At 45.9% G+C, this 24,216-nt stretch overlaps 1 protein-coding gene across 1 annotated transcript in view; it reads left to right on the top strand.

Annotated features, from left to right (window-relative positions):
* Nucleotides 1-24,216, top strand: part of SHC3 (SHC adaptor protein 3) — a 437,106-nt gene that overhangs the window by 373,745 nt on the left and 39,145 nt on the right. Inside the window, exon 8 of the mRNA XM_086961141.1 lies at nucleotides 4,194-4,347. Coding sequence (XP_086817267.1) covers nucleotides 4,194-4,347 — 154 coding nt within the window. The remainder of the gene's footprint in view (nucleotides 1-4,193; nucleotides 4,348-24,216) is intronic.

Below are 24,216 nucleotides of genomic sequence, written 5' to 3' on the forward strand. Positions count from 1 at the left end.
GGAGTTGGGTGGTGGGTGCATCGGTGGAGCTGTGTCAGTGGAGCTGTGTGGTGGGTGCATCAGTGGAGCTGTGTGGTGGGTGCATCAGTGGAGCTGTGTGGTGGGTGCCTCGGTGGAGCTGTGTGGTGGGTGCCTTGGTGGAGCTGTGTAGGTGAAGCTGTGTGGTGGGAGCTTTAACGGAAATTACAACTCTCAAAACAAAAAAAATCTATCTATTAGGACGTTATTCTGGAAGGAAAACTAAATCACAGAAAAGAAAAGAGTATGAACCGTAAATGAGAGAGGTTTGTTTGTTAACATCTGCATTGGGAGAAGGTTTTGTTAAACCTGTCGGTGTTTAATTAATACCGAAGCGACACTATATTTTAAGGAATGACGAATTTTAAAGGCCTGCTTAGAAAATGATAAGTAGCAGGGCAAAATAAATCGCAACAATGTGTGCAGAAAGGAAAGAAAATATATATGAATGTTGTCTGGGCACGGCAACATAACTGCGCCTTAGCTAGCTACTACACAGTGCACTCAGTACTTAAACCAAAACTGCGAAAAGCCCTCTTAAGAAGCATGGAATTCGTGGTCCTAAGTTATTGAGGCACATTTTTGGGGGAGATGTGTTCCCAAAAGACGGCACACTGATTCACTCAAAAAATGATTTTACTGACAGAGCGGCATTTATCTTTACAGAAAAGGATACAGCATGCATTCCATGTTTGTTTTCAAGCAGAGCATAAACAGTTGTTGCAGCAAGGGACGGGAAGATTAGGAGACGAAACAGGAAGTACGGCCGGCAGGCCGTGAATAATTAGGGGGTGACAAATGCGCTGGGAGGGCTGCCTTTGATGTGGTAATGCGAGACAGGCAGGCAGGCGGCTGGTGGCATTGTGCACTCGCTTTTTAGGGCTTGTGCTTGCGCAATGACCTAAAAAGCACATGCACTCAAAGGAATCGCCAGTGGAATCGCCAGTGGTGCTTAAACACTGGATAAGCCCCTATAGAGCTTCCAGCTGTGCGCATGCGCACAGCAGGCGAGCCCTAAAAAGACAGAGTGATCACCTCCCTCAGCTAATTACATTGAATCTAGGTATTGAGTCCCATCATAAAAGATTGGAGGTGAGGACTTAGGATGGTGAAGCAAAACAGGGCCTCTGTAGCAGAAATGACTGCTTAGGTGGCTGAAGCAGGATAAGTAAGTTAAAGGTAGAGAGTTTTCAATATTTGCGTTGGGAGAGCGTTCTATTGACATTGTTTGAAGCACTGGGCAGAGAGCCACTGGTATTGAGTAAATCTGGCAATGAATGGTTTAAAGGCAAAAGAGAAGGGCCTACAAGTCAATTGCCTTATCCAAAAAGGCAATTAATGGACTAATTAGAATGATATCAGGGGGCTCCTTCAATGAAAACAAAACCTATAACCCTAAAGTAGAACAATGAGAAAAAAGATTGGTAGGTGCACAGTGCAGCTGGTGAAGGATAATGAGTAGCTGAATTTCAAGCTAAGCAAGTCTAGGAAAATTACAATCCACAGGGAAGACAACGCTAGTTCTTTTTTTGTCGCACCTCAGTTATATATAGCTAGTTTATTGATGAACAGGAAATAAAGACTGTTGAAGCCTACCTAGGCATGCCCATAGGTAGGCATTTCTTTGACGTTAAGCAAGGCTTTGAAGACAGACAGAGACGTATGCCCCAATTTTTGCACAGCAGGCATTGTATAATAAATTGCAACGTGACCTGTTAGGGCCTATATTAAAATCAACATAGACTGAGGTCCAGATTGGTAGATGTCCCGTCCTCCCAGTTTAGAGCATACACATTAAATAGGACTAAAGGGATATCTGCCAATTTTTGGCGTATGTTCCACATTCTCCAAACTTTAAACCAGTGCCTAAATTGATACTTTCCTTAATATATGGAGCAGTCACATTCCTGAAAAATTGGATAGAATGTTGCAGTGGTGTCTGTAAAATCTTTAAACTCATAAATCGACATCCCATGCTCAAATAAGGCTTGGTTTAGGTGTGAGTCAACTTCATTCACAGTATTCGTATTCTTTTTTAATTAACTATACAAAAGCCACGTGGGAGATGGTACAGGTTTTGGAGATGAAAGGAACTTCAAATTACTAATTTTCATTGCACAAGTCCCTGTCAGCCCTACTTAGCAAGTGCAATATCTCTCTTAGAGAGAAACCAGGAATCAGAGATTGTTTGGACTCTTTGTCTACTGGAGCTTATCAGAAATTAGTAGGTAAACAAAATTCGTAGTGTTTTAAAAGTCAGATGTTTTCCATTGGGAAATAACACATATATTAAAGTACACTCTTTTCACATACATTGGGTTGTCTCCTCAATCCTATCTTTATGCTGCTGTTCATGTTGGGTTAGCAGAGCACTTTCTACAAGTGCTTAATTGGTAAAAGGGGTAAGTGTAAGGGCTGCCTCAGGGTGCCACTGCAGCTTGCACCACCCATTGCCCCGACATGTGCTGACATTGCTAGTACCAACCCAGCTATTGGGCGTCACTCTTCTGCAAGTGTGACAATTCAGACTAATCCAGGCCACTCAAAGCAATAAGAATGGTCTAGGCAGCAGGTATTAGCCATGTTTAATGTGTATTAAATTATTAACCAATCAGGCGGTGTGCTCACCTCAAAGTTAGGCAAACTGTGCCACAAGGTGGTGGACTGCCATAAGTACAGGTACAGACAGAATTAAGTGCCAGTGCCAAGCTCGGCACACCCCTGCTTTAATTAAGCTTTCTACGTTGAAGAGTTTTATTGATTGCCCTAGACAAAGTATAGTCTGACCCAGTTGGTCTGGACAGCATTTTAATTGTATGCTTCCAACTCTGAGGCTTCAAACCTGAAGGCCTGAAGCATGTGTTGTCCGGCAATGCAAGTAAGGGTTTGTGCTGAATTAAACTATTATTTCAGTGTATATGTATAGAAATTGAACTATTCAAAAATATTATAATTGTATTCTAACCCACCCTTGCCCCCAAATGTGTCAACACTGTGATTAACAATGTTTTACTTTCTGTTTTGTTCTGACGGACAGTGCAAGGTTTTAGGAATTTAGGGGCAGATTTACAATTACTGGTGCATCCCTGCAAATTAGCAGGGATGCGCCAGTAATTGTGCGCCGCAGCTCCACCACCCATGATGCGCCGCATTTACAATGCGGCGCACCATGGGGCAAAAACGTCACAGATGCGTCACGCATCTGTGCGGTAAAGGCGGCGCATTGCTGGAGTTGCGTCGCAAGCGCGACGCAGCTCCAGCAATGCTCTGGGGGGCCCTATCTGTCCAGTGCTGCGTCAAGCCTTACGCCTGCTTCAAGCAGGCACAGGGTTTTGCCGCAGCATTGGCCTAAAAGTGACTGAGTGAAATCTTGTAGATTTCACTCAGCCACTTTTAGGAGGCGTTCCTGCGCAGGAACGCCCCGTCTGCGCCGGAACGCCTCCATATGGTGTAGGGCTGTACAACGTGACGCATCTTCCAGATGCGTCACGTTGTAAATACCCCACACCATGGCGCATCTTTTGCGCCGCCGCTGTGTCACAAAAGTGACGCATCGGCGGCGTAAAAGAGGCGCAAGAGGCTTGTAAATCTGCCCCTTAGTTTGCAAGAAACTATAGAGACGTGATGCCTACTTTTCTTTACTTTTTTTAGTTATCTCAAGGCTGATCCGTCGTGTACGGTTTTAAGTTATCATTTACACAATAAGCATTTGAGTCGTTGTGCCTAAATGCCAACTTGCGATTTCGAACTCAACATAATTAAAAAACAATCTGCACTGCTAGATCAAGCCTAGTGTTTTCAGAAAAGGTGAGGTTGACAACCAAGCACTACAGGGATGATGAAAGCATTTATAATCATATTACTTCACCTTATTACTCACATCCCCCGAAAGGGCTGCTTGACACAGTAGAAAATTTTGCATGTTATTGGAAGCAGATTACATGTTACCAGACCACATATGTTGTAAATGAATATATTAAGGGTATGACTGTGGGTATGTTGAATTATGTAAAATATTCCTTAATTTACTGTTCACACACAGAATGGCTATCGATAACTCACTGATTAAGACTGTTAAGATAACGTTGGAACGTAGTAAGATCGCCAGCTAGAAAAGTATGTAACAAACATGTGCCCAACATATAACTATCCATTTATTTTTTCTGATTCTACAGAATGCAGAGCTTAGATGAACCCCCGTGGCCTGAAGAAGAGGGGGACCCGGAAAATGCATACTATAACAGTGTTCCCAACAAGATGCCTCCAACAGGTGGTTTTGTTGATGCTAGGCTACGAGCAAGACTCCCAAGTCCTGGAGACGGTGCCCAGGTATTCACAAAATCACCTAATTAATGAAATCAAGCATTGTGAATAAATGTGCAACATTAACAGCCAAGGCAAAAAATGAGCAACGCAAAAGGTGGATCTCCAGGGAGTGCCACTGACCTATCTCGAGATCAGACCCTTTCCATCACAGCTCTGTGCACTTGTTATTTGGCTGCTGTGCCCGTACATACAGGACAGAGGGCCTGACTTTCGGCCTGGCCTTGTGGTTTGTGCTTCTGCCCCATATTAATTTCTTATTATTTATTAATGATAATATTTGTGACGTTATGACACCATGTGGGAGGTCATGAGAAGTACATTGGAGGAGGCACTGATATTTATTACTTTTGAATTTTAGTGGTTTTGGTGTTATTTTCTCTTTGGAGTAAGGAATAACTGCCAAGGTATAAAAAGTGTTTTACTGTATTTTTGGCTTTATAAACATAAACTAAGCGCCCTTGCCAAAGCAAGAAACCACGGCGTGTGGCTTTCATCATGTGCAGAGGCTCAGGAGCCCAGTGTGTAACCCCCAGCATAAGTGTCCCAGAGTGTATTATGCCTAGCCTTTGTCTGTGCACAGTGGGCTGTGAGAACAGGACCTGGTTTTGGCCATGCGCTACACCCAGCACACTTGCACACAAAACACACTGCTTTATGTCTCTGGCCATGCACATGGTGTGCTGAGAGCAGTTCATGGCCTTCAGGCAGGCAACTCTTGCCTACTCCACTTAACCCATCATCGATGATCCATAACCCGCTTTGCACAGCCTACAGTTCCGCACAGTGGACTGTGGGAAAACACCAGGACTCCGACCATGCTCCGCGTCCTTATTCTGTGCCAGTGGCACCCCCTGTGCATGACGGTTAAACATATCAAGTGTGCTTGTCGAACACCAAGCTCCAAAGCATAGAAACACTGATATACATGGCTGTGACCGTGAGCAAAGGCTTCTGCATACAGGGTGTGGCGTTCTGCCATGCCCTGCTTCCACCTTCTGCGTATGTGTCCCTAGGAACCACGGCACAAATCCTTCAACCATGTGTAAAGGAATTTGGACAAAGGACTTGGCCTTTGGCACTGCCCTGCACAAAGCACCCATGCTCCAGAACATATTGTGCAAAGAGTTTGGACATGTTTGGTGAGCAGTGGGGGTAGGGCACCTGCCACTTGAGCATTAGCAAAACACTTTGAGGACTAACTAATCTTCAAGTCCCCATTGCCCATTTTATTCCTATGGGCTCCTTTTTTATTTTCTTTCTATACTTACAATGATCTTCAGTGCAATCTGCAGATATAAAATGGCTTCTGCAAAGCACCTCTTGGCTCTGTGGGGCCATCATGTTCCCTACAGTGCCCAAATAGGTACCACAGATAATGCATCTAATTTAAAATGTTAATGTTTGAGACAACGTAACTATAACTACACATTTACTAATCTGTCATCCTTAACTAAACCTTAGCTATATTTTCATTGCCGTGAATTTAGGTGTTCATTTTGATTTTCAAAACACAATCCGCTAGGGTCAATGAACCTAAACCTTATTCAAGATCACTGTTCCTTGGTAGGAGTGTGCTTGGATCTGATTTGGAGTTTGGCAGAAGGGTTACTCTGTCGCAAGCATGATGCCCATACAGTTGGCTTATTACAAGCGTATTATGTCCTATGGCACTGGTAATAGGGTGGATGGGATATGTGTCATGTTTGTGGCTGAGTAGCTCATCCATCAAACTCCTAACTCAAGCTCTTAACATCCACATCTACTAATAAACATTAATGTCCTCGAGCAATAATGCACATTAGTGGCCCCTCACTCTGTGCGACAATATCTGAAGTTAAGAAGGAACCGTCTGAGTTGTGTAACAATAACATCTGCTATTTAGAGCAAAGATGCCCCAAGGGGTGACTAATCGCTGTACACATTTACATGCTATTTTATATTAAAGGAATGAAAGTGGCCCGTGTCATTTAAAACCATTCATTGCCCCTGTGTGTGAGGAACTGTAATGCATAAAGCTTCAACGCACATGAGTGGCCCCAGCTAGTAATGGTCCCTTACAGTAAGGACCGTTACTGTCAGCAAGCAGTAGTGAAATTCATTGGGCGCAACAATATTGAGCATTAGTAACCATTGATCATCCTAAACAGATATAACCATACGTAGGCCAATGAAGTAACAAACCCCCTCATCTTCTTGTTCAGTCTCTGGCCTTGCCAAAGAGAGGATTATGTATATCCGGTGACCCCTTATTTCCCGACCCATTTGCGCATAGGCACGATGACAACTGACCCCCAACCTCAATTACCCGCTTTTACTTGAGGGTAAAGTAGGCCCGATCCAGCTGAGTGCTGCCTCGGTGCCTGGTTTTAATTTGTAAACCAGACAATAGGACAGCTCTTGGCTCTCCCGCCCACCTTCACCCTTAAATGGCTTTGTGCACGGCTTTGAATTGCAAAAGAGGGCACCGGGACAGCTGTCATATCTCTGTCAGAGAGCATTCGGATTTGAAACATAAAGTTTAACAATTCACATGTTAGTTGATGAAGTTAAAGAAAGGCAGACATCTACCCTTAGGAAGATATGTTGTAAAAAAAGTCCTCTGGGGTTCCCGCATATGACTGGGACTATTCAGTTCTTATGACTATAATGGAAATCCATACAATGGTTTTACAAGGAAAATATTAATACAGCATCGGGTTTTATGGTCTGGGAAGCTTTTAAGACTGCCTTTTGGGGTAGGGTGATTGCATAATGGGCAAATCTTTATAAAACTAGACAGAGAGGGCAAATATCCGGTTAGTTTTCGGGGAAATTCAAGCATTTACAGAATTAGTGGGGTATAAGGCCAATCAGTCCAAAAAGGAGCTACTCTTATTTAATTCACGAGAGGCTGATCTTCCTGAAAGTTCTGCCATTGAGACCTATAAGATATCTGTGCCTATTTGTCACAGCAGATTTCTCTCAACTGTTTCATTTAAACTACATAAAAACCCTCAATCAAGTAAAAAATCTTTTAGAAAAATGGTCACTTTTACCTCTGTCATTAGTAGGCAGAGTCTCTTTGGTGAAAATGTTGATTCTTTTTTGATCTTATGTTAATAGAAAGTACAATCAAGTTAGCAGCATTAGTGCACACTGCGAAGCTACCTAAAAAGACAAGGTACAAGGTTTTGAATACAATTGCTAACCGTATACAACGGTTCCATACAGCTTACAACATTCCATTATGCCACACATTTACTTCCCTCAAAGACTGTGAGTTGTGGAGTCTCCAGGTTTCACAAAAGATACTTCAGTAGTATAATAAGCTAGGATTTTGTAAACTGGGAGATTTCTACAATGGTACCAATCTGATATCGTGGGAGGTATTCACATTACATTGTGCACCTCAGAGGGGCGATCTCTGGTTAAGTTATAGACAGATAGCTTGTTTTCTCATGAATAAGTATAAAATAATCAATGAGAGGTAAAGAATAATTCTAAAAGCAGCCCTAGAATTGACTCTAAGTGGTATTGGTAATTGGTATTGATTACTACGACAGGGTTCAAACAAGAATCTTGTTGAGGCAATGCTTTCAAAAATTGCTCAGGAAACTAACTGCTGGTTTAATATTAAGGAATGGCAACAAGTGTGTGAATTTGAGAATAAGGCATTGAGGGTGGCAAATTTTATTTATTTTATTTTGAAAGTTTTATATAGCGCGAACAGGATCTTTGCAGATATCAGAGCGCTTTACACGGCTGGGAATGCCCGCAAGAGAGTGGGGTTACACATAAGTAGTACAGCACATCAATAATACAAATATAACAGTTAAATGTGTGCATAGATAGTCAGTAGCATCAATAATACAGGTGAGATACATAGTCATAGAGTTCGAACAGCGATTTAAATGTGTGCGTAGATAGTTAGTAGCAACAATAATTCAGGTGAAATACATAGTCATAGAGTTCGAGCAAAGTAATACAGGTCGGAGCAGGGTCTTTCCAAATCCACGCTAATAGGTCAAGTGTATTTGGCCATAAAAATAGCTTTTACTTCTTTCTTAAAAAGTGTGTAGGAGGAGATGAGCCTAGTTTCAGGAGGGAGTGAGTTCCAGATCCTGGGTGCCATTCCTGAGAAGGAGCGTTTATAGGTTTTTACCTTCCGGAATCTTCGAGGTTTTAGCAGAAGATTGTCTGTGCCTCTAGTTTTTCTAGAGCCGCCAGAGATTGACAGCTTCTGAGTGAGGTATCCGGGAGAGCTCAGGTGTAGAGCCTTGTGTGTCATGCAGGCGATTTTCAAATGTATTCTGGCTTCAAAAGGCAGCCAGTCCAGTGTTTTCAGATCAGGGGTGATGTGCGAGTGTTTTTTTGATCCAGTGATGAGTCTGGCTGCAGCGTTTAGAGAGGCTCTTAGGGGTGCAGTGCTGGTTAACGGGAGACCGCAAAGGGCAGTGCTGCCGTATTCAATTCGCGGGATTACTAGAGCTTGTACTGCAGTTTGGAAGTCTTTGGCTGGTAGGAAGGGTTTAAGTTTCCTCAGTGTATTGATTTGGAAGTTCGCTCCCTTAGTAGCCTTGCTGATATGATGCTGCATGTTAAGGTTGGAGTCGAGGGTTATGCCTAAAGATTTCGCTGAGTCCACTATGATGGGTTGGACATTGAGTGCAGTTAACTGTTTAAGCCAGGTTTGCGTGATGGGGATCTTTGCGGGAGGTGCGATCAGCAGGAATTCTGTTTTCAGAGCATTGAGTTTGAGATGATTATCAGCAAGCCAGGATTGGGTGCTTCTGATCGTAGAGTTCAGTAGTAAAATGTCGTTGGGGGGTTGTAATTTGAGATATAGTTGGGTGTCATCTGCGTACATGTGAAAAAGTACATTGGATGCTTGGAGCAGGGTGGTGAGAGGTTCCATAACTAGGTTGAACAGGGTTGGTGATAGGGAAGATCCTTGGGGGACGCCTAACGACACAGGTATTGGAGAGGACATCATGTTGTTACTCTTGAATTTCTGCGACCTGTTGTGTAAAAAGGAGGTGAACCACTTGAGAACAGTCCCAGAAAGACCCATTCTTGTGCTCAAAAGGTTGAGTAACTTCTCATGTTTGACAGTGTCGAATGCCGAAGAGAGATCAAGCAGGATGAGGAGGCAGGTATCACCTTGGTCTAGGATTTGAAGGGCGTCGTCAATTATGTGAGTCATAGCTGTTTCAGTGCTGTGTCCTGCTCGGAAGCCTGATTGATGCGGGTTGAGGAGATCAAACAGGTCGATATGTTTAGTCAGTTGTAGTTGAGCGCATTTTTCCAATAATTTGGCGAGAGTGGGAATATTGGTAATGGGACGGTAGTTGTTTAGGTCGGATGGGTCCGCAGTAGGTTTCTTTAGCAAAGGTGTGACTTGTCCAACTTTGAGGGAGTCAGGGATGGTTCCTTCTTGGAGCGAGCTGTTGATGATTTTAGTCCAGAGAGGAAGGAGCAGTGGGATGAAATCTTTGACAGCGTTAGCAGGGAGGGGATCCGAGAGGTGATTGGAAGGTTTCAAGGTGTTGAGCAGTTTGCCTATTTCTTCTTCGGAGTAGGTTTCAAAGGTTGACCATGTTGCATTGTTTTTAGGTTCGGTGGGTGTTATGCAGTTGAGTGTGTTGTGGAGTCTTGCGTCAGCGCGGAGATCATTCTTTATGTTGTCAGTTTTTTGGGTAAAGAAAGTGGCGAAGTCTTCACAGGAGGGTGCTTCGTGCAAGGTACTGAGAGGTTGGGGTTGTTCCTTGGCTTGTGTTCTGATTAACTCAAACAGTTTTCTAGGGCGATTTTTTGCTTGGTCGAGCTGGAGGCTGAAGAAGTTTGCTTTTGAGCGCTTTATTTTCCTGAAGTAGGCTTTTCTCTTTTTCTTCAGTGTTTTCAGGTGTAGTGCAGAGGGAGCTGTCCTCCAGGTGCGCTCTGCCAATCTCATGGCTCGTCTATCTTCATTGAGACTCCCGTCATACCATGGGTTGGAGATTTTAGCGAAGACTCTTTTTAGCTGCATGGGAGCAGCCTCATTAATTATTGAGGTCACTGCGCTAAGATAGTGGTCAGTCAGGGATTGGACATCTGTAACGCCAGTAGGGGGGAGTAGGAGGTCGCGACTGTTCGGGGGTAAGGACAGTGGCGGATGGTGATTTTTGAAAGTGGTAGGGCGTAAAATTTGGGGGCGAGTGCTTTACTGCGAGCAAAGCAAGCAAATCTAACAGTCATAAATAAGGTGAGTTGATTGGGGTTCTACCCACGGGCAAATCTTTTGAAAAGAGAGTGGGGAAATTGGGCTATTTCCTATTTTAAGCTATTTTGAGGAAGCAAGAAGGTTTATAAAGCAATGGTGAAAGTACAGCCTTGGAATATTTAAAGAAAATAAACACATACAAAATGCTCCACATCTTATTGAATTAAAATTGTTTTGTGTTACAAGCAAGGGTTTCAATTATCTTACCTGCACAAAGGGTTGTCTCTGCATTGCCTGTGGTTTGTAAAGCTGATACTCTTCATGCCATATTCTTTACACTACAGCAGAGCAGACTACAGCCTGAGGTCATATGTCCTGCTGTCTGTTACGAGGCCCATTTTAATGTCCTGACAAATCTGGTCGCCCCTAACACTTCAGGGGTCCAAATTCCACTTAGCTATAAAGGCCTGGGAGCCTAAGGGGTGCCTCATCGCATTCAGCAGGGGGCCCATCAAGTTGCAGACAGTGGCAGTCAAGGGGTCATGCAGCTTCTTAAAATGCCTGGCTTATAGTTCATGACTAAATTAAATGAATGGGTAGGGATGGTTCAGACAGACTGAGCTTAATGTTCTGATGAATGACAGGGGCTCATCAAAGGATGTCTTTCTCAGCCGTTTTACATGTTACCCCGAGCTGTCTGCTAGGACTGCATTCCCGCCTTTCAAGTTCACCCAGCTGGCCTAGCTGACTGTGCCACCATTTTGTAACTTGTGTGAGTGGTGTGACGCAGTAAAGTAATAGGTGTTCTTTTTTTAAATGGGGTCAGAAAAGCAGGTCCTATCACACAATTAACATACATTCCCACACTACAATAGCTAGTTGTTACTTGCCACAAAATCCGACTCACACACAATCTGATCAGACTGACTGATGTAAATTGAAAATGCTGAGCCTGGATATTAATGAAATTTCATTTATAAATTATGCACTGGATTGAGCGAGTCAAAAGTTAGCGCAATTTTTTTTTAACATGTGCACAGGCAGCGCTGCACCTGGCACTCTTATGATTCCCTTCATTGCCTTCCTTGCCTGTTATAAATTGGCGTTACATGCAGGGCTGAGCTGAACTCTAGTGTCAGATAGTTCAAACCACTACACTGCACACAGGCAGCCACATCCCATACTAGTTGTTAAACACTACTATACTCCATCCTGTAGTTATTTTTTCATCCGATCCGAATCCCAAAACGTTTTTTTTTTTTTTTTTACACGGCTACCTTTCGGCCTGGACAAACAGTGTCAAACTTAGAAACACACACAGAAAGAACACTTGGGGTACTGCAGTATCTAATGGTATGAATTAAAGAATATAAGCTGAAATTCTCGAAGAAGCGGGACGGAAACCTACTCTATACTCAGCATTTGATTTAACAATGGTGACTTTCAGAGACCCGCTCTGAGCTAAAAGTAAAGTTAACCTCTGCTCTTATTATCTTGACTCGTGAGATGGCAGTGTGCACAGGTTGTGTGTTCCGGTCGTGCTGTGCCGCCATTTTCGTGATTCAGTAAGTTAAGTATGGTGGTTATTTTTTCAAACAAGCGGGAATCGAGAACAATTCAATTGATTTTAATATACTCTCAGCTGACTGGCACCACAAACAAAACAAATATGTTGCCACTTGCCTTGCCACAATGCCACGCATTTTCTAATCAGATAAGGTGTGTGCCGTGAAGGCCAGTATTACATAAATCATTACCGTTAATCAAAGCACTTTCAAATGGGTGCGTGAATATCAGTTGTGTACACAGACCATTAGCACTGCCTTCGAGGTGAGTTCTAACAGTCGCATTATAAAAGCTACGAAATGCATAAAGAGGAAAAACTAAAGCACACAAACAATTGCTAATCTAAAGGTTTCAGGGGCAGACGGAGCTGTAAAATCTAAACCTCTCACCTCGTGGTCCACTGGGTTGGGGGTTGCAGGGCACCATCTGGAGTCTCCAGACACCCTCCCGAGTCACACACAATTTTATTGCGCATCAACACCACCTTAGCTAATGCTGCCGCGAGTCTCCCCCTAGCAGCCAGAGAGTATTGCTGTGCAGTGTCATACATGTGTTTTATACCACCACTAATCATGGCCCTTACAAAATGCAGTGTGGTATCAGAGTCTGTGCAGCGTCTTCAAAAATAACAAACTGCGCAAACTCGAGTTTTTGACTTCCCGCCGGCTTGCTGCCTTTTCCCTGCCCTCTCCCAACTCGTCACAGGGTGGGACCAATCCTGTGACGAGTTGGGAAAGGGTGGGGGTGACTGTGCTCTCACTTCCCTGAGTGACATGAAGCCCTAGCACTGCGGGGCTTCAATCTAAAACGCCCGGGGGTAATTTTACTTGGACGTCCTGGGGGGGTGGAGCCTGGCCCTCAATGCTATGTGTTTACCGAGCTGATGACCTCACAGGCCTCAGGGCTGTGAAATCATCAGCCCGGCAACTAGTGGAAATTGCGATCGCCCAGGCACAAAGTGTCATTCAGCGTGATTAAGTACTGTGAGTTGAAAATTAGAAGTGTGCAGCAGTCCCGGCTCCTGGACCCAGAAAGAAAAAAAATGGACGCTTTTTGTAAATGAATGCAGCGTGGAAAGCCCAAAAATAAATTAACAATGAGTTTGGTTTATTAATTTGGAGATAGTGATGAGGGCGAAAGTAAAGGGGGCGGAGCCCCGATGCCCTAGACGAGAAACCTGGGTAAGGATGTCTTTCCTTTCGAGGTAGCTGGTGTATTATACCATCCTCAGTCTACACAAATGGCTTTATCACTTCCAAACAAATGTTTTAGATGAAGCCTGGCGGGGGCACTTGATTGGATGGACATATTCTTTACATGTCCCAAACTACAAAATTTCCGGGAAGTGGTGTTTAGGTTCATTAGTGATTGTATGTCTATGGATATTTTACCCTCATCACTGCTAGCCCTTTTTGGCTTTTCTCATGCAATTAGTCAGCTGACAAAGTATAGGCAATATTTAGTTTTTGCTGCTATAGTGGTAGCCATATCTCTGGTGTGGCAAAACTGGCAATCTCAGAAGATGCCTACAAAGGGACAGTGGCTCCCCAAGTTAGCACTGACCTACCAATTCAAAGAGGCATATGCAAAAAGGGTAGGGGCGCTTCATAGATTTAAGACAACTTGGGAGGGCTATGCTCGGGTTTCACGCTTTGATGAAAATGTGTAAGGCAGGCTATTTTGGGGTAAATAAGATATGTGTGGTTTTATTCCATGTCGTGCCTGCTTTTCAATTGTTGAACCGAGGCCAGTTTGCAGCATGTTTTTTACTTTTTTAGAATGCTGGTTATACTATATGTGAATCTATTTATTGTCTACTGTAATGTGAATTTGGGCATTATGAAAGTTTGTTCCTTTTTTTGTATACCATGTTTACCATGTTTACAATGTCTGCTATCTACGCTCAATAAAAAACCCCAAAAAACAAAGGCACTCCATAGTGTTACCTTATCTTAATGGCACTTCTGTTGAAGTTAATTATAGCATAACAAATGATTGGTATCCAAATTGATGAAAAAAAGCCATTCCAATCTGATAATGTCTGACATTGGCTTTGCATAAGATCGGGTCCAAAAAGAAGCCCACGGGGTAGAGTGCAAAAGTGCGTAATGTGGGCATTTAGGCAGCCTTAAATCCCTGTACCTGAAACACTATCACAAAGTTCAATGTGTTCAGTCATGAACAGGTAAGATAGTATGTGTAGGTAGTGTTAGATATTAGAATCAAATAAAGTTCTATCCCCATTGAGGTGGACACAGCAATATATAATTCCACTGTCTTCATTGATGGGGCTCTTTCCAGGCGAACCCAAAGGCAATGGTTCTAAGAAAGATGTTTACCTTCCTCTTTTCAGCCAGGGACTAGGCATGTTGGGTTTCAGAACAGTTTTGGGGTTCCCAGCATGTTAAATACATTCCTCATATAAGTAAACCACGGAATGTGACCCATATTGTCAAGAGCTAGGCAGTCCATTAAGAATGACCACATCAGGCCCGCCTCAGGTTTGCACTAAACTGAAAATTCATAACATCAAAGGGGAGAGCCCAATGGTGTCCTCCATATGGCTTAAACCTGCATCAGCATGGCATATAGAAGTACTTTGCTCCTGAGGCGGAAGCCGGGAGATTACGCTCTTGACTACGACTTTTAAAAAAACTGCAAATTGTATTTTAACTGTGTGCACTCACCCTTGTCTCTCTGTATTCGGGCATTTCACCCCAGAATTCTTTCTGTTTCCTATCCCCGCGCTGCGGATCTTAGCGCTGCTGCAGGTTTGAAAAACTTTCGCCGCCATTGCCCACAAGACCACAGGCCACGCCCACTTTTGGGAGGCCACGCCCCCTGGTCCTGGCACCTACATAAGTCGCTCTGACTTCTAGTGTTCGCGGTAGAAGTACTTTGCTCCTGAGGCGGAAGCCGGGAGATTACGCTCTTGACTACGACTTTTTAAAAAACTGCAAATTGTATTTTAACTGTGTGCACTCACCCTTGTCTCTCTGTATTCGGACACTTCACTCCAGAATTCTTTCTGTTTCCTATCCCCGCGCAGCGGATCTTAGCGCTGCTGCGGGTTTGAAAAACTTTCGCCGCCATTGCCGACGAGACCACAGGCCACGCCCACTTTCGGGAGGCCACGCCCCCTCACTCCATAAAAATGTGCAATCCTCGTACGCGCAGTGTCCGAGCGCAGCCGGTAAGCCTGTCTGCGCCCTTCCGCGACCGGCCGGGACCAGGGGCCATGCACCCTGCCCCTGCCCTAACCTATACCTCAGCTCAGTTACTCTCATTTGACAAAACTCAGCCCATCGCCCCCTCTCTGCTTCAGCGTACTATTTCCCTGGGCATCTCTGTCCCCTCTTCCCTCTCGTCCAGTTCCACGCCGCTCACTCTCCGGCCACACGCTCCTCCCCCTCCTGCCCCTTCTCCCCTCTCGCCCCCCCACTACGACTTCTGCCTACCTGCTAAACACCAGATCGGCTGGTAAGCACCAGCTCGAACTCTTCCACTTACTGGACACCGAGGCCCCTGATTTTCTAATTCTCACAGAAACTTGGTTCTCGGCGGATTCCCTTCCTGACCTATTGTCTACTCTTCCCGACTCTTACTACGCCCTTTGGGCGGACCGCCCAGCCGGTAAAGCCATGATAACTCGCTCCACTTTTCAGTTCCAGCTTCTTCCCTACCCTCCCATACCTGGTTTTGATTTTTTAGTTGCCCGCACACTTAATCTTCCGGCCCCCCTCACAATAGTCCTCATGTACCGACCCCCTCAGAACATGCCTTCCTTTGTACCTGCTTTACAGGCACTCTTGGCTACGCTCGTGGTCAACAACTCATCAGTGCTCCTTTTGGGAGATTTTAACTATAGGCCGGACGACCCCAGGGAAGACCAGTTCTCCAAGGACTTCTCGGCCACCCTTCAGTGCCTTAACTTTCTCCCTCATGTTCACTCCCCCACTCACGTCCAGGGCCACATATTAGACCAAATTTGGTCGACTAGCTGTACCATCCTCTCCCCCACTGTTCTCCCCTGCATATGGTCCGACCACTTCCTGATCTCCTTCTCCATCGAGTTCGAACCTCCAGAGAAACTCCTCTTACCCAAGAACATTTCGGCCCGCAATTGGAATCGGGTTGATCTCAATTCTCTCGGTGCCTCTCTCGCTTCTTCCCCTCCCGATCTTCTCAACCTTTGCCTTGATTCTCAAGTAGGCGCTGTGAATCTTTGGTTGTCCTCTTTTTGCGACCTGGTTGCCCCCCTCAAGAAAGTTAAGGCTTGCCGCCCCCACGACGCCCAAAAGTGGTTCACGGATGAACTAAAAACCCTTAAACTGGACCTTCGGCGCTCTGAACGCCATTGGAGGTGCAACTATTGCCCTCTCTTACGAGCAAAATATAAGTCTCTTTTAGCCAGCTACAAGAAGGCCATCCTCTCAGCCAAAACCACTTACTTCTCGGAGAGAATCACCTCTTCAGCCAACAAACCCAAGGAGATCTTCTCCATAATTCGTAATCTAGTTGCTTCCGATAGGGCCAACCCTAACCTCATCCCCTCCCAAACTCTTTGCTCTTCCTTGAACGATTTCAACCTAGAGAAGATTGCAAAGATCAAATCCAACATTCCTCCAATCTCTGCGCCACCTCCTTCCCCCTCTCTCCCCCCACCTTCTTCCTTTCTTCACCAATTCCCCCACATCTCTCTGGATTCTTTCCTTGAGCTTCTCCAGAAAGTTAAGTCAGGCTCTCCGGCTGACTGTGTTCCAGCTCGCATTCTGAGAGAGCTCTTCACTCACTGCCCTGATCCCCCCTTTCCCTTCTCAATGCTTCTATCTCCTCTGGCCTAGTACCGAAATCTTTAAAATCGGCCATAGTCTTCCCTATCCTAAGAAAGCCCGGCTTAGACCCCTCCCTCCCATCCAACTTCAGACCCATTTCCCTTCTTCGTACCTCGGGAAGATTCTAGAGAGCTATATCACTACATGCCTCTCCACCTTCATCGAGGAAAAACATTTTTTGGCCTCACACCAAGCTGGATTCCGCCCGGCCCACTCCACTGAATCAGTGGTCCTGTCCGTTCTAGACGAACTTAAGAGCAAGGCTGACTCAAATCTAACCCAAGCCTTGGTACTCCTCGATCTGTTTGCTGCGTTAGACACGGTTGACCACTCCATTCTACTTGACCGTGTCTGCGCAGCGGGCGTTCGGGGTACTGCCCTCTCTTGGCTCACCTCTTTTCTCACTGAACGGACTCAGGCCCCCTCCCGCCCGGTCCCCTTTGGGGTCCCCCAAGGCTCCTCCTTGTCCCCCCTCCTCTTCAATCTTTACATTCACCCCCTCATCCTTTCTCTCCTTGAAATGGGGGTCTCTGTATATAATTATGCGGACGACCTCCAGTTGGTTTTTGATCTTTCCTCTCCCTACCTAAATTCCATTCTACCTTAGCTTTCATCTCTGAGTGGATGAACTTCAATCAACTCAAACTTAATCTGGACAAGACGGAGCTGGTCCTGACTGGCCCTACCACCTCTCCTTGGTCTGCTGCCTTTTGGCCCTCCACCTTTGGCCCCCCGCCCACGCCAGCGGCCTCTGCTAAGACCTTGGGCATTAAAGTCAGTCTGGACCTCTCCATGCACACCCAGATCAGTTCAGTTGTATCCTCTTGTTTCCTCTTCCTCCGGATCATTCGGAAAGTGTCCCGTTTCTTTGCCTCTGATGCCCTTAAACGTATTATTTTGGCAGTGATTCTGCCTCGTCTCGACTACGGGAACAGCCTCTACGTGGGCATTCCAGCCTACGAACTTCGCCGTTTTCAGGCTATTCAGAATCAGGCCGCCCGCCTTATTTTGCACCTTCCCAAGTCCCTCCATATCACCCCTGTTTTGAAATCCCTCCACTGGCTCCCCATCCGCCAGAGAGCTCTTTTCAAGATGGGTTGTCTGGCCTTCATGGCCCGTGTCCGCACTGCCCCGGCTTTCATTAACTCCCTCATTAGCCCCCTACACCCCCAACCGTACCCTCCGCTCCTCCAATCAAGCCCTCCTCAGTGTTCCGCGTTTCCGCAGATCCAAGACTGGAGGCACTCATTTCTCTGTACTAGCCCCCTGTTTCTGGAACAGTCTTCCACTGTCCATCAGATCAATCCCAGTCTACCTTCAATTCCGCAAGGCCCTTAAGACCTTCCTGTTTTCGCAAGCGTATTCCTGCTGATTTCCTCTCAGTAGAATTCCACTCCTCTCAGCCTTCTACTTCAGCACCAGGAAGCCGCTAGGTCACAGTGCGCTCTATCAAGAAACTTTAACTTCAACTTCATATAAATTAAGGCAGTACCCCATGGGACTGAGAGGAGTATACAAAGAAAAGTATTCTCAAGCCGTTGGAGAATGCCTGGGTTGCTATATCCCCAAATGCTCACTACATAGAGGCCCACGGCAAGCATTTATTAGATCTGAATCATTTCTCTCACTGGTTTGTGGCGTAGCCTATGCGATAACCAGAAAACTGCCTCAGCTGCTCTACTATATTGTTGTGATCTTGAGGTTAAAAGTGGAGTCCAATTTAATAAACCTTTAAAAGAGGTTCCAGGGTAATTAAAGGTCTTCACCTTACATAGCTGGGTACACGCTCATGGAATAAGACTTACTCTTGTTGTTATGGTGGTCAATCGACATAATTAATGATTTGCTAAATTTAATTTGAAATCCAAGTCTATGACAAAGATCAGGAATAAATCCATCAACAATTGTAGACGGTTTGCTTTTTTTGTGATGAGGTCTGCGCCATCCGCATATAACAAAATTGGAATTGGGTGATTCCCCATCTGGGCTGGGTCCTTGCCTCTAAGTGATAAGTGTTGGTCGACTCTAATTAGCAGATAATAAAAACAAAAACTGTGCCACAATGCAGTCCTGTGGCACCCCACAGTTTGGTCCAATAAGAGTGGTACATTCTCCCTGGGGGCCATAATGGACTTTGCCATAGGTATTCTAAAGTAGATGCCATACAAAGTAACTAATTTCCTTTCCACCAATTATGTTTTATCAGGGACCATAACTTGGAGCAATTGATGAATGTCGGAGACACAGGAGAGATCCATGAATGCTCAGTATAAGGCACATCCCCTGGCCTTGACATATTTCCCCCCAAGATGAAAATAAAGATTAAAACACTGCTCAACTGGGCCGATTCCTGGATGAAACCTGAAAAATTATTTTGTTTTTCAGCCCAGCTATCTAGCCTTGACAGAAGGACACAGCCCAAGCTCTTGGCGTTGGAGTCTAATAAGGAGATAACGTGATAGCAACTGGGAAGGTTCCTATCCCCTTTCTAAAAGATAGACACTTGATGTAACCTTCTATGTGTCTAAAATTGGGCCTACAGTTGCAGGTCTCAAAACATTTGTAGCAAGTGGACCCATAGTGTAATGTTCTCCTTAAAGATATCGAGGCACCATCAGGACTGGGCACCTTCACCAAGTTACTCCTTAGTATTGCTAACAATACTTAATTTATAGTGATTTACAGTGATTAAATTACTGCTTGAGTATTTACTCTTTCAACCACAGCATTTCTGCGTGGTGGCCCATCTGGCAATTCAGAAGTATATATGTAGGAAGCTGGCTCTGTATATATATAACAAAAAGAGGTATAATGTACACAGAGTCCAGAGAGTCCCCAAAGGTATAGTGGAGGTAAAAGTACCTAATACCTTACTCTCAATTTAGTGGTAGCTGGGTTGAGCTTTTCAGAGGGTAGTGTGAATGCATTTGGTGTACATACTCATACAAGGCATGAACACACACTCAATGACTGACTCCACGCCAATGTTTGTGAAAAATATTACTTTAGTTACCTTTATTTCCAGGAACCAAGTTGAACTCAGTTACAAGTAAGTACTTTTGTGCAATATTTTCAAATTACTGGCAATTGGTTTGTATAGCATTAAACAATACTGCACGTGTGCAAGAAATGCTTTTCAATACTGAAAGAGATACTTTGTTTTCAGAATCACCCTTAGCATGCAGTGAGAGACCAAGGCAATCCTATGGGAAAAATACAGGTGAGTAACATATAGGTGAGTAAGCGGTTTGGGCCAACACTGGGCCAGGGTCTGACCAAGGTAGGTACTACACCACCAGTGGCACGGGCGGCTGGATGCAGAGGTCACTGGGTCCAATGTTATCTATGGAGGGCTGGGGCACCTAGTTGAGGCAGCAGTTACAGGTAAGTACCTGCTAGTCTGCGGCACAGGCCCTGGGAGTGAAGATCAGCACTGGAGGGGACATCAAAGAGCACTGAGGCTGCATCCCCAGCGGCATGAGGGCTGCTAGGTGCAGGGTGCAGAGGAGATGTTGAGAGCCCTGTTGAAACCAATGGAGATCCTATGTCGGGAAAAAGGGCTTCAGGCTTGCTTCCAAAGATTGGCTAAAAGAATCCTGCGCCTGGAGAGGTAAGTTGAATAGTGGGGGGATGCTGGGACACAGTTGGTTGTGGCACACCAAGGCTGGGAGGCTGCAGCTGCAGGGGTGTCTTTTGGGGTCGTGTTTTCTCTCCAGGTCTGGTCGCGGTCGGGGGGACCCTTCAGGTTGAGGCTGCAGGCATTGACGGGGAGGTCAGGAGAGGTCGTCCAGCGCTGGATCTCATCTCAGGATTGCCCACTGTGCCACTTTGTTGTGGGCGTCGGATGCAAAGTTGTGCAAGTGTAGTGGATTCGCCTTGATCTGGAGGCTTAGAGTTGGTTTCTTTGCTGGATAAATCCAAATCCACAGGAAACTATAGTCTTTCTCAAAGACAGCACAGGTCCTCCCTGGTTCATGAGGTTGCTGGCTGTGGGCCACGCAATGTTTCTTGGAGCAGGGTCGCTGGAGGAGAAGACAGGCCGGTAGGGCTGGGCCAAGTCAATTGCCATCTTCTCCACTGCTAACAGCACTTTGGCCCTTCTTATTCTTAGGTCATCAAATCTGACAAAGAAGGTTCAGGGAAGTCCTTAAATACTGAATTTAAGGGCATTACTGAGGTTGGGGGCAGTAGCCAATGGCTGCTCTCTACTAGGGTGACCACACCCTTTGGGGTCCCCATCCCTTCGGGGAGAGGGGCACATCTCTGTTTCTATTGGGCCTAATTTTCCAATTAAAGATGAAACATTTCTAAGATAGCTGGTCACCTCAGCTCCCTGTGACCCTAGGTGTGTGCCAGGCTAAGGTGTACACTCCTACCATGCTTACTAATTTTCCCGCCTGTCCTGCTGCCAAAAGTGGGGCTTGGGCAGGGAGCAGGCATCTCCACTAGTAGGAGCTGCTCAGTCAACAGATAACAAGGTGAGAGCCCTTAAGGCTCACTGCCAAGTGTTGCTGTTCCTGACAGAGGGAGGGGGGTATGTGATGCACCTCCACCCAGGGCAGGCTTTGTTTCTGACCTCCAAGAGCACAAAGGCTCTCACCCTGTGAGGCCAGAAACCTCTCTTGTGGTGGCTTGCTGGCAGGGACCAGTCAGCCAATACACTAGGAGTTGGTCATTTTTTGGGGTGCATCTCTAAGATGCTCTCTGAGTGCATTTTATAATAAATTCAACACTGGCATCAGTGTGGTTTATTATGCTGAGGATTCAGTAAAGCCAACATGGAGCTGTTGAGTTCATAATGACAAACTTCCAGCCCATGTACTCAATATGGCTTCTTTGAACTTACAATGTCTGTGAATGGGCGCATACATGGTAGAGGCATATTGCTCAGGCAGCTTTGCCCTCACCTGTGGGATTGTGCACCCTGTTTTAGGGCTGTGAGACCTGCTAGAGGGTAACTTACCTATGCCACAGGCAGTGGTAGGCAGGCAAGGCACACAGGAATGCGTGCCATGTCAACTTTTAAGTTTTGTCTGCACCAAAACATGCAGGGCCATATGTACAAGGAGTGGCAAAAACTATCACTAACGTTAGTTAGCTGTAGTTTTCTTACTGCCGTGTACCGCTGAAAATTACTGCCATGTTAACGACGTATTTACAAGCTTTCGCTACATGGTGATAGCTTCAGGGATCAGTGGCAAAAATTGCCGCTAACATTAGTGTGATGGCAATAGAAATCCCGGCGTTAGCGAGCGAAAACCGACTAAAGGCCCATTAGCGGCAAAAAAACGCATGTTAGTCAGCTCAATGAAATGCAGAATGGAGCAGCCAGAGCCAAGTGCAACACACAACAACCCCCTCAAGCCACCCAACATCCAAGATGACCAGGATGAAAACCTGGATGCCTTGCAGGACCTGCGCCCGGAGCCTGGATGCCTCGCTGGACCTGCGTTTGGAACCTTGATGCCTCACTGGACCTGTGTCTGGAGCCTGGATGTCTCACTGGACCTGCGTCTGGAGCCTGGATGCCTTGCTGGACCTGCGAATGGAGCCTGGCTGCCTACTTCCTGTTCCTGGAAGCAGACTCAGGAGAGCAGGAGCATCAAAGACATGGGACCTCGAGGTAAGATTTCTTTCATTTAAATATTTACAATACCTGCTCACACACACCTCCCCACGTCCACGCCTCATCCAGTGTCCTTTCCGGCGTTTCCCAACTCCCTGCTGTCCTGTCCCCCGCAGCACTTTACAATGGTGGCCGCTGTGCGGCCCTCTGCAGAGGGCGTACCACTGGTGTGCCGAAGGTATATATGAAGTTAAGACGCAAAACATTACATCGCATTCCATTACAATGCAAAGTAATATTAGGCATATTGCAACACTAGGGAAGGTGTTGAATAGCGGAGATGTAAATATTACTATTCCCAGTTCATTGAGTGCAACCCTAAAACTAACCCTTGCACCCCAAAGCAAACCCTGAACCCTAAATCATAAAATGAATCTTTGAGCCCCAAAAAACACCCTACAAATCATATTTGACCCCAATGCACACCCCAATTTTCATAATTGACTCCAAAACACACCCCAAATGTCGTATTTTGACCCATTACACACCAAATTTCTTCCCCGCACCCGAAACCCATACCTGCCCTAAAACCTAAAAATATCCCATTACTGACCTCACAAAGCGTTGAATGAAATGCGATGTAAAGGCACCTGCGTTGTTGTAGTTGCATTGTAAAGGCATTACGATGTAATGCCTGCGTTGTAATGGATATCTCCCGTGCCATAGGCAAGCGATAGGCAAGCCAGTCTGCGTCCGTCTGCCCCTGGTATACGCTCAGCACCAAGGACCCTACCTCTCGGACACTCCACAGATACTATGCCAGCACCCTCCTCACCATCAACCCTGGATGCCACATCGCCTGCCTGGAACAACCTCTGCTCGGGACTGGACATCGCTATCGCCATCACTGATGGTTACTAAATCACCTGCAAGGACCACCCCTACCGCTAACGAGCTGGTATTGCCTTCACCTACAGAAGCACACTCCGACTGAGCACACACTCTAATGACCCAAATGTGACCATGGAATGCCTCAACTTTCAGATCCAGATCCAGGCCAACCCCAACCCCTTCCTCTGCTGCATCCTCATCTGCAGGCCCCCTGGGCCATGGACCCCCATTCTCTGATACCATTGTAGACCTCATTGCACCCCAGGCTCTCCCATACACCGACAACATCCTACTCGGTGAACACTACTTCCTCCTGAACAACCCCAGTGACCAGAATACCACCCCCTCCTGGGAAAGCTCTCCAACATCAGACTCAAGCAGCTAGTCACTGTAGCAAGCCACATAACAGGACACACGGTCGAGCACGTCTCCTCCGCCAGCGGGAACTTCAAGTACAGCCACACCACCGGACTATCCTGGACGGACCGTCATTGTATACATTTGTCTTCGCCATGCCCACCGTGCACCACCGCAATCATCGCCCACCCTCGCAGCTGGATCAAGGCCACCAAAGAACATCTCGTCAACTCCCTCAGCACCACCACTCGGCCAACCCTTACAGACGATGACACCGCAGCACGCAACCGCCACCAATGGATCTCCAACTGCGCCGACACCCTGGCACCCCTCGAGAATGGACCAGGCAAAACTAGCACCACGTTGCGCCGAATTTGCAAAGTGACACTTGACCTTGTGAAGCCCTGTGCCCCATCATACATGCATCAGGTAGGATGTACACAAGCTGTGCATTCTCAAGCGACAAGGACTCATAGGAG

Source organism: Lissotriton vulgaris, chromosome 3_1 (genome assembly GCF_964263255.1).
Source record: "Lissotriton vulgaris chromosome 3_1, aLisVul1.2, whole genome shotgun sequence".
In the NCBI taxonomy this organism is placed as follows: domain Eukaryota; kingdom Metazoa; phylum Chordata; class Amphibia; order Caudata; family Salamandridae; genus Lissotriton; species Lissotriton vulgaris.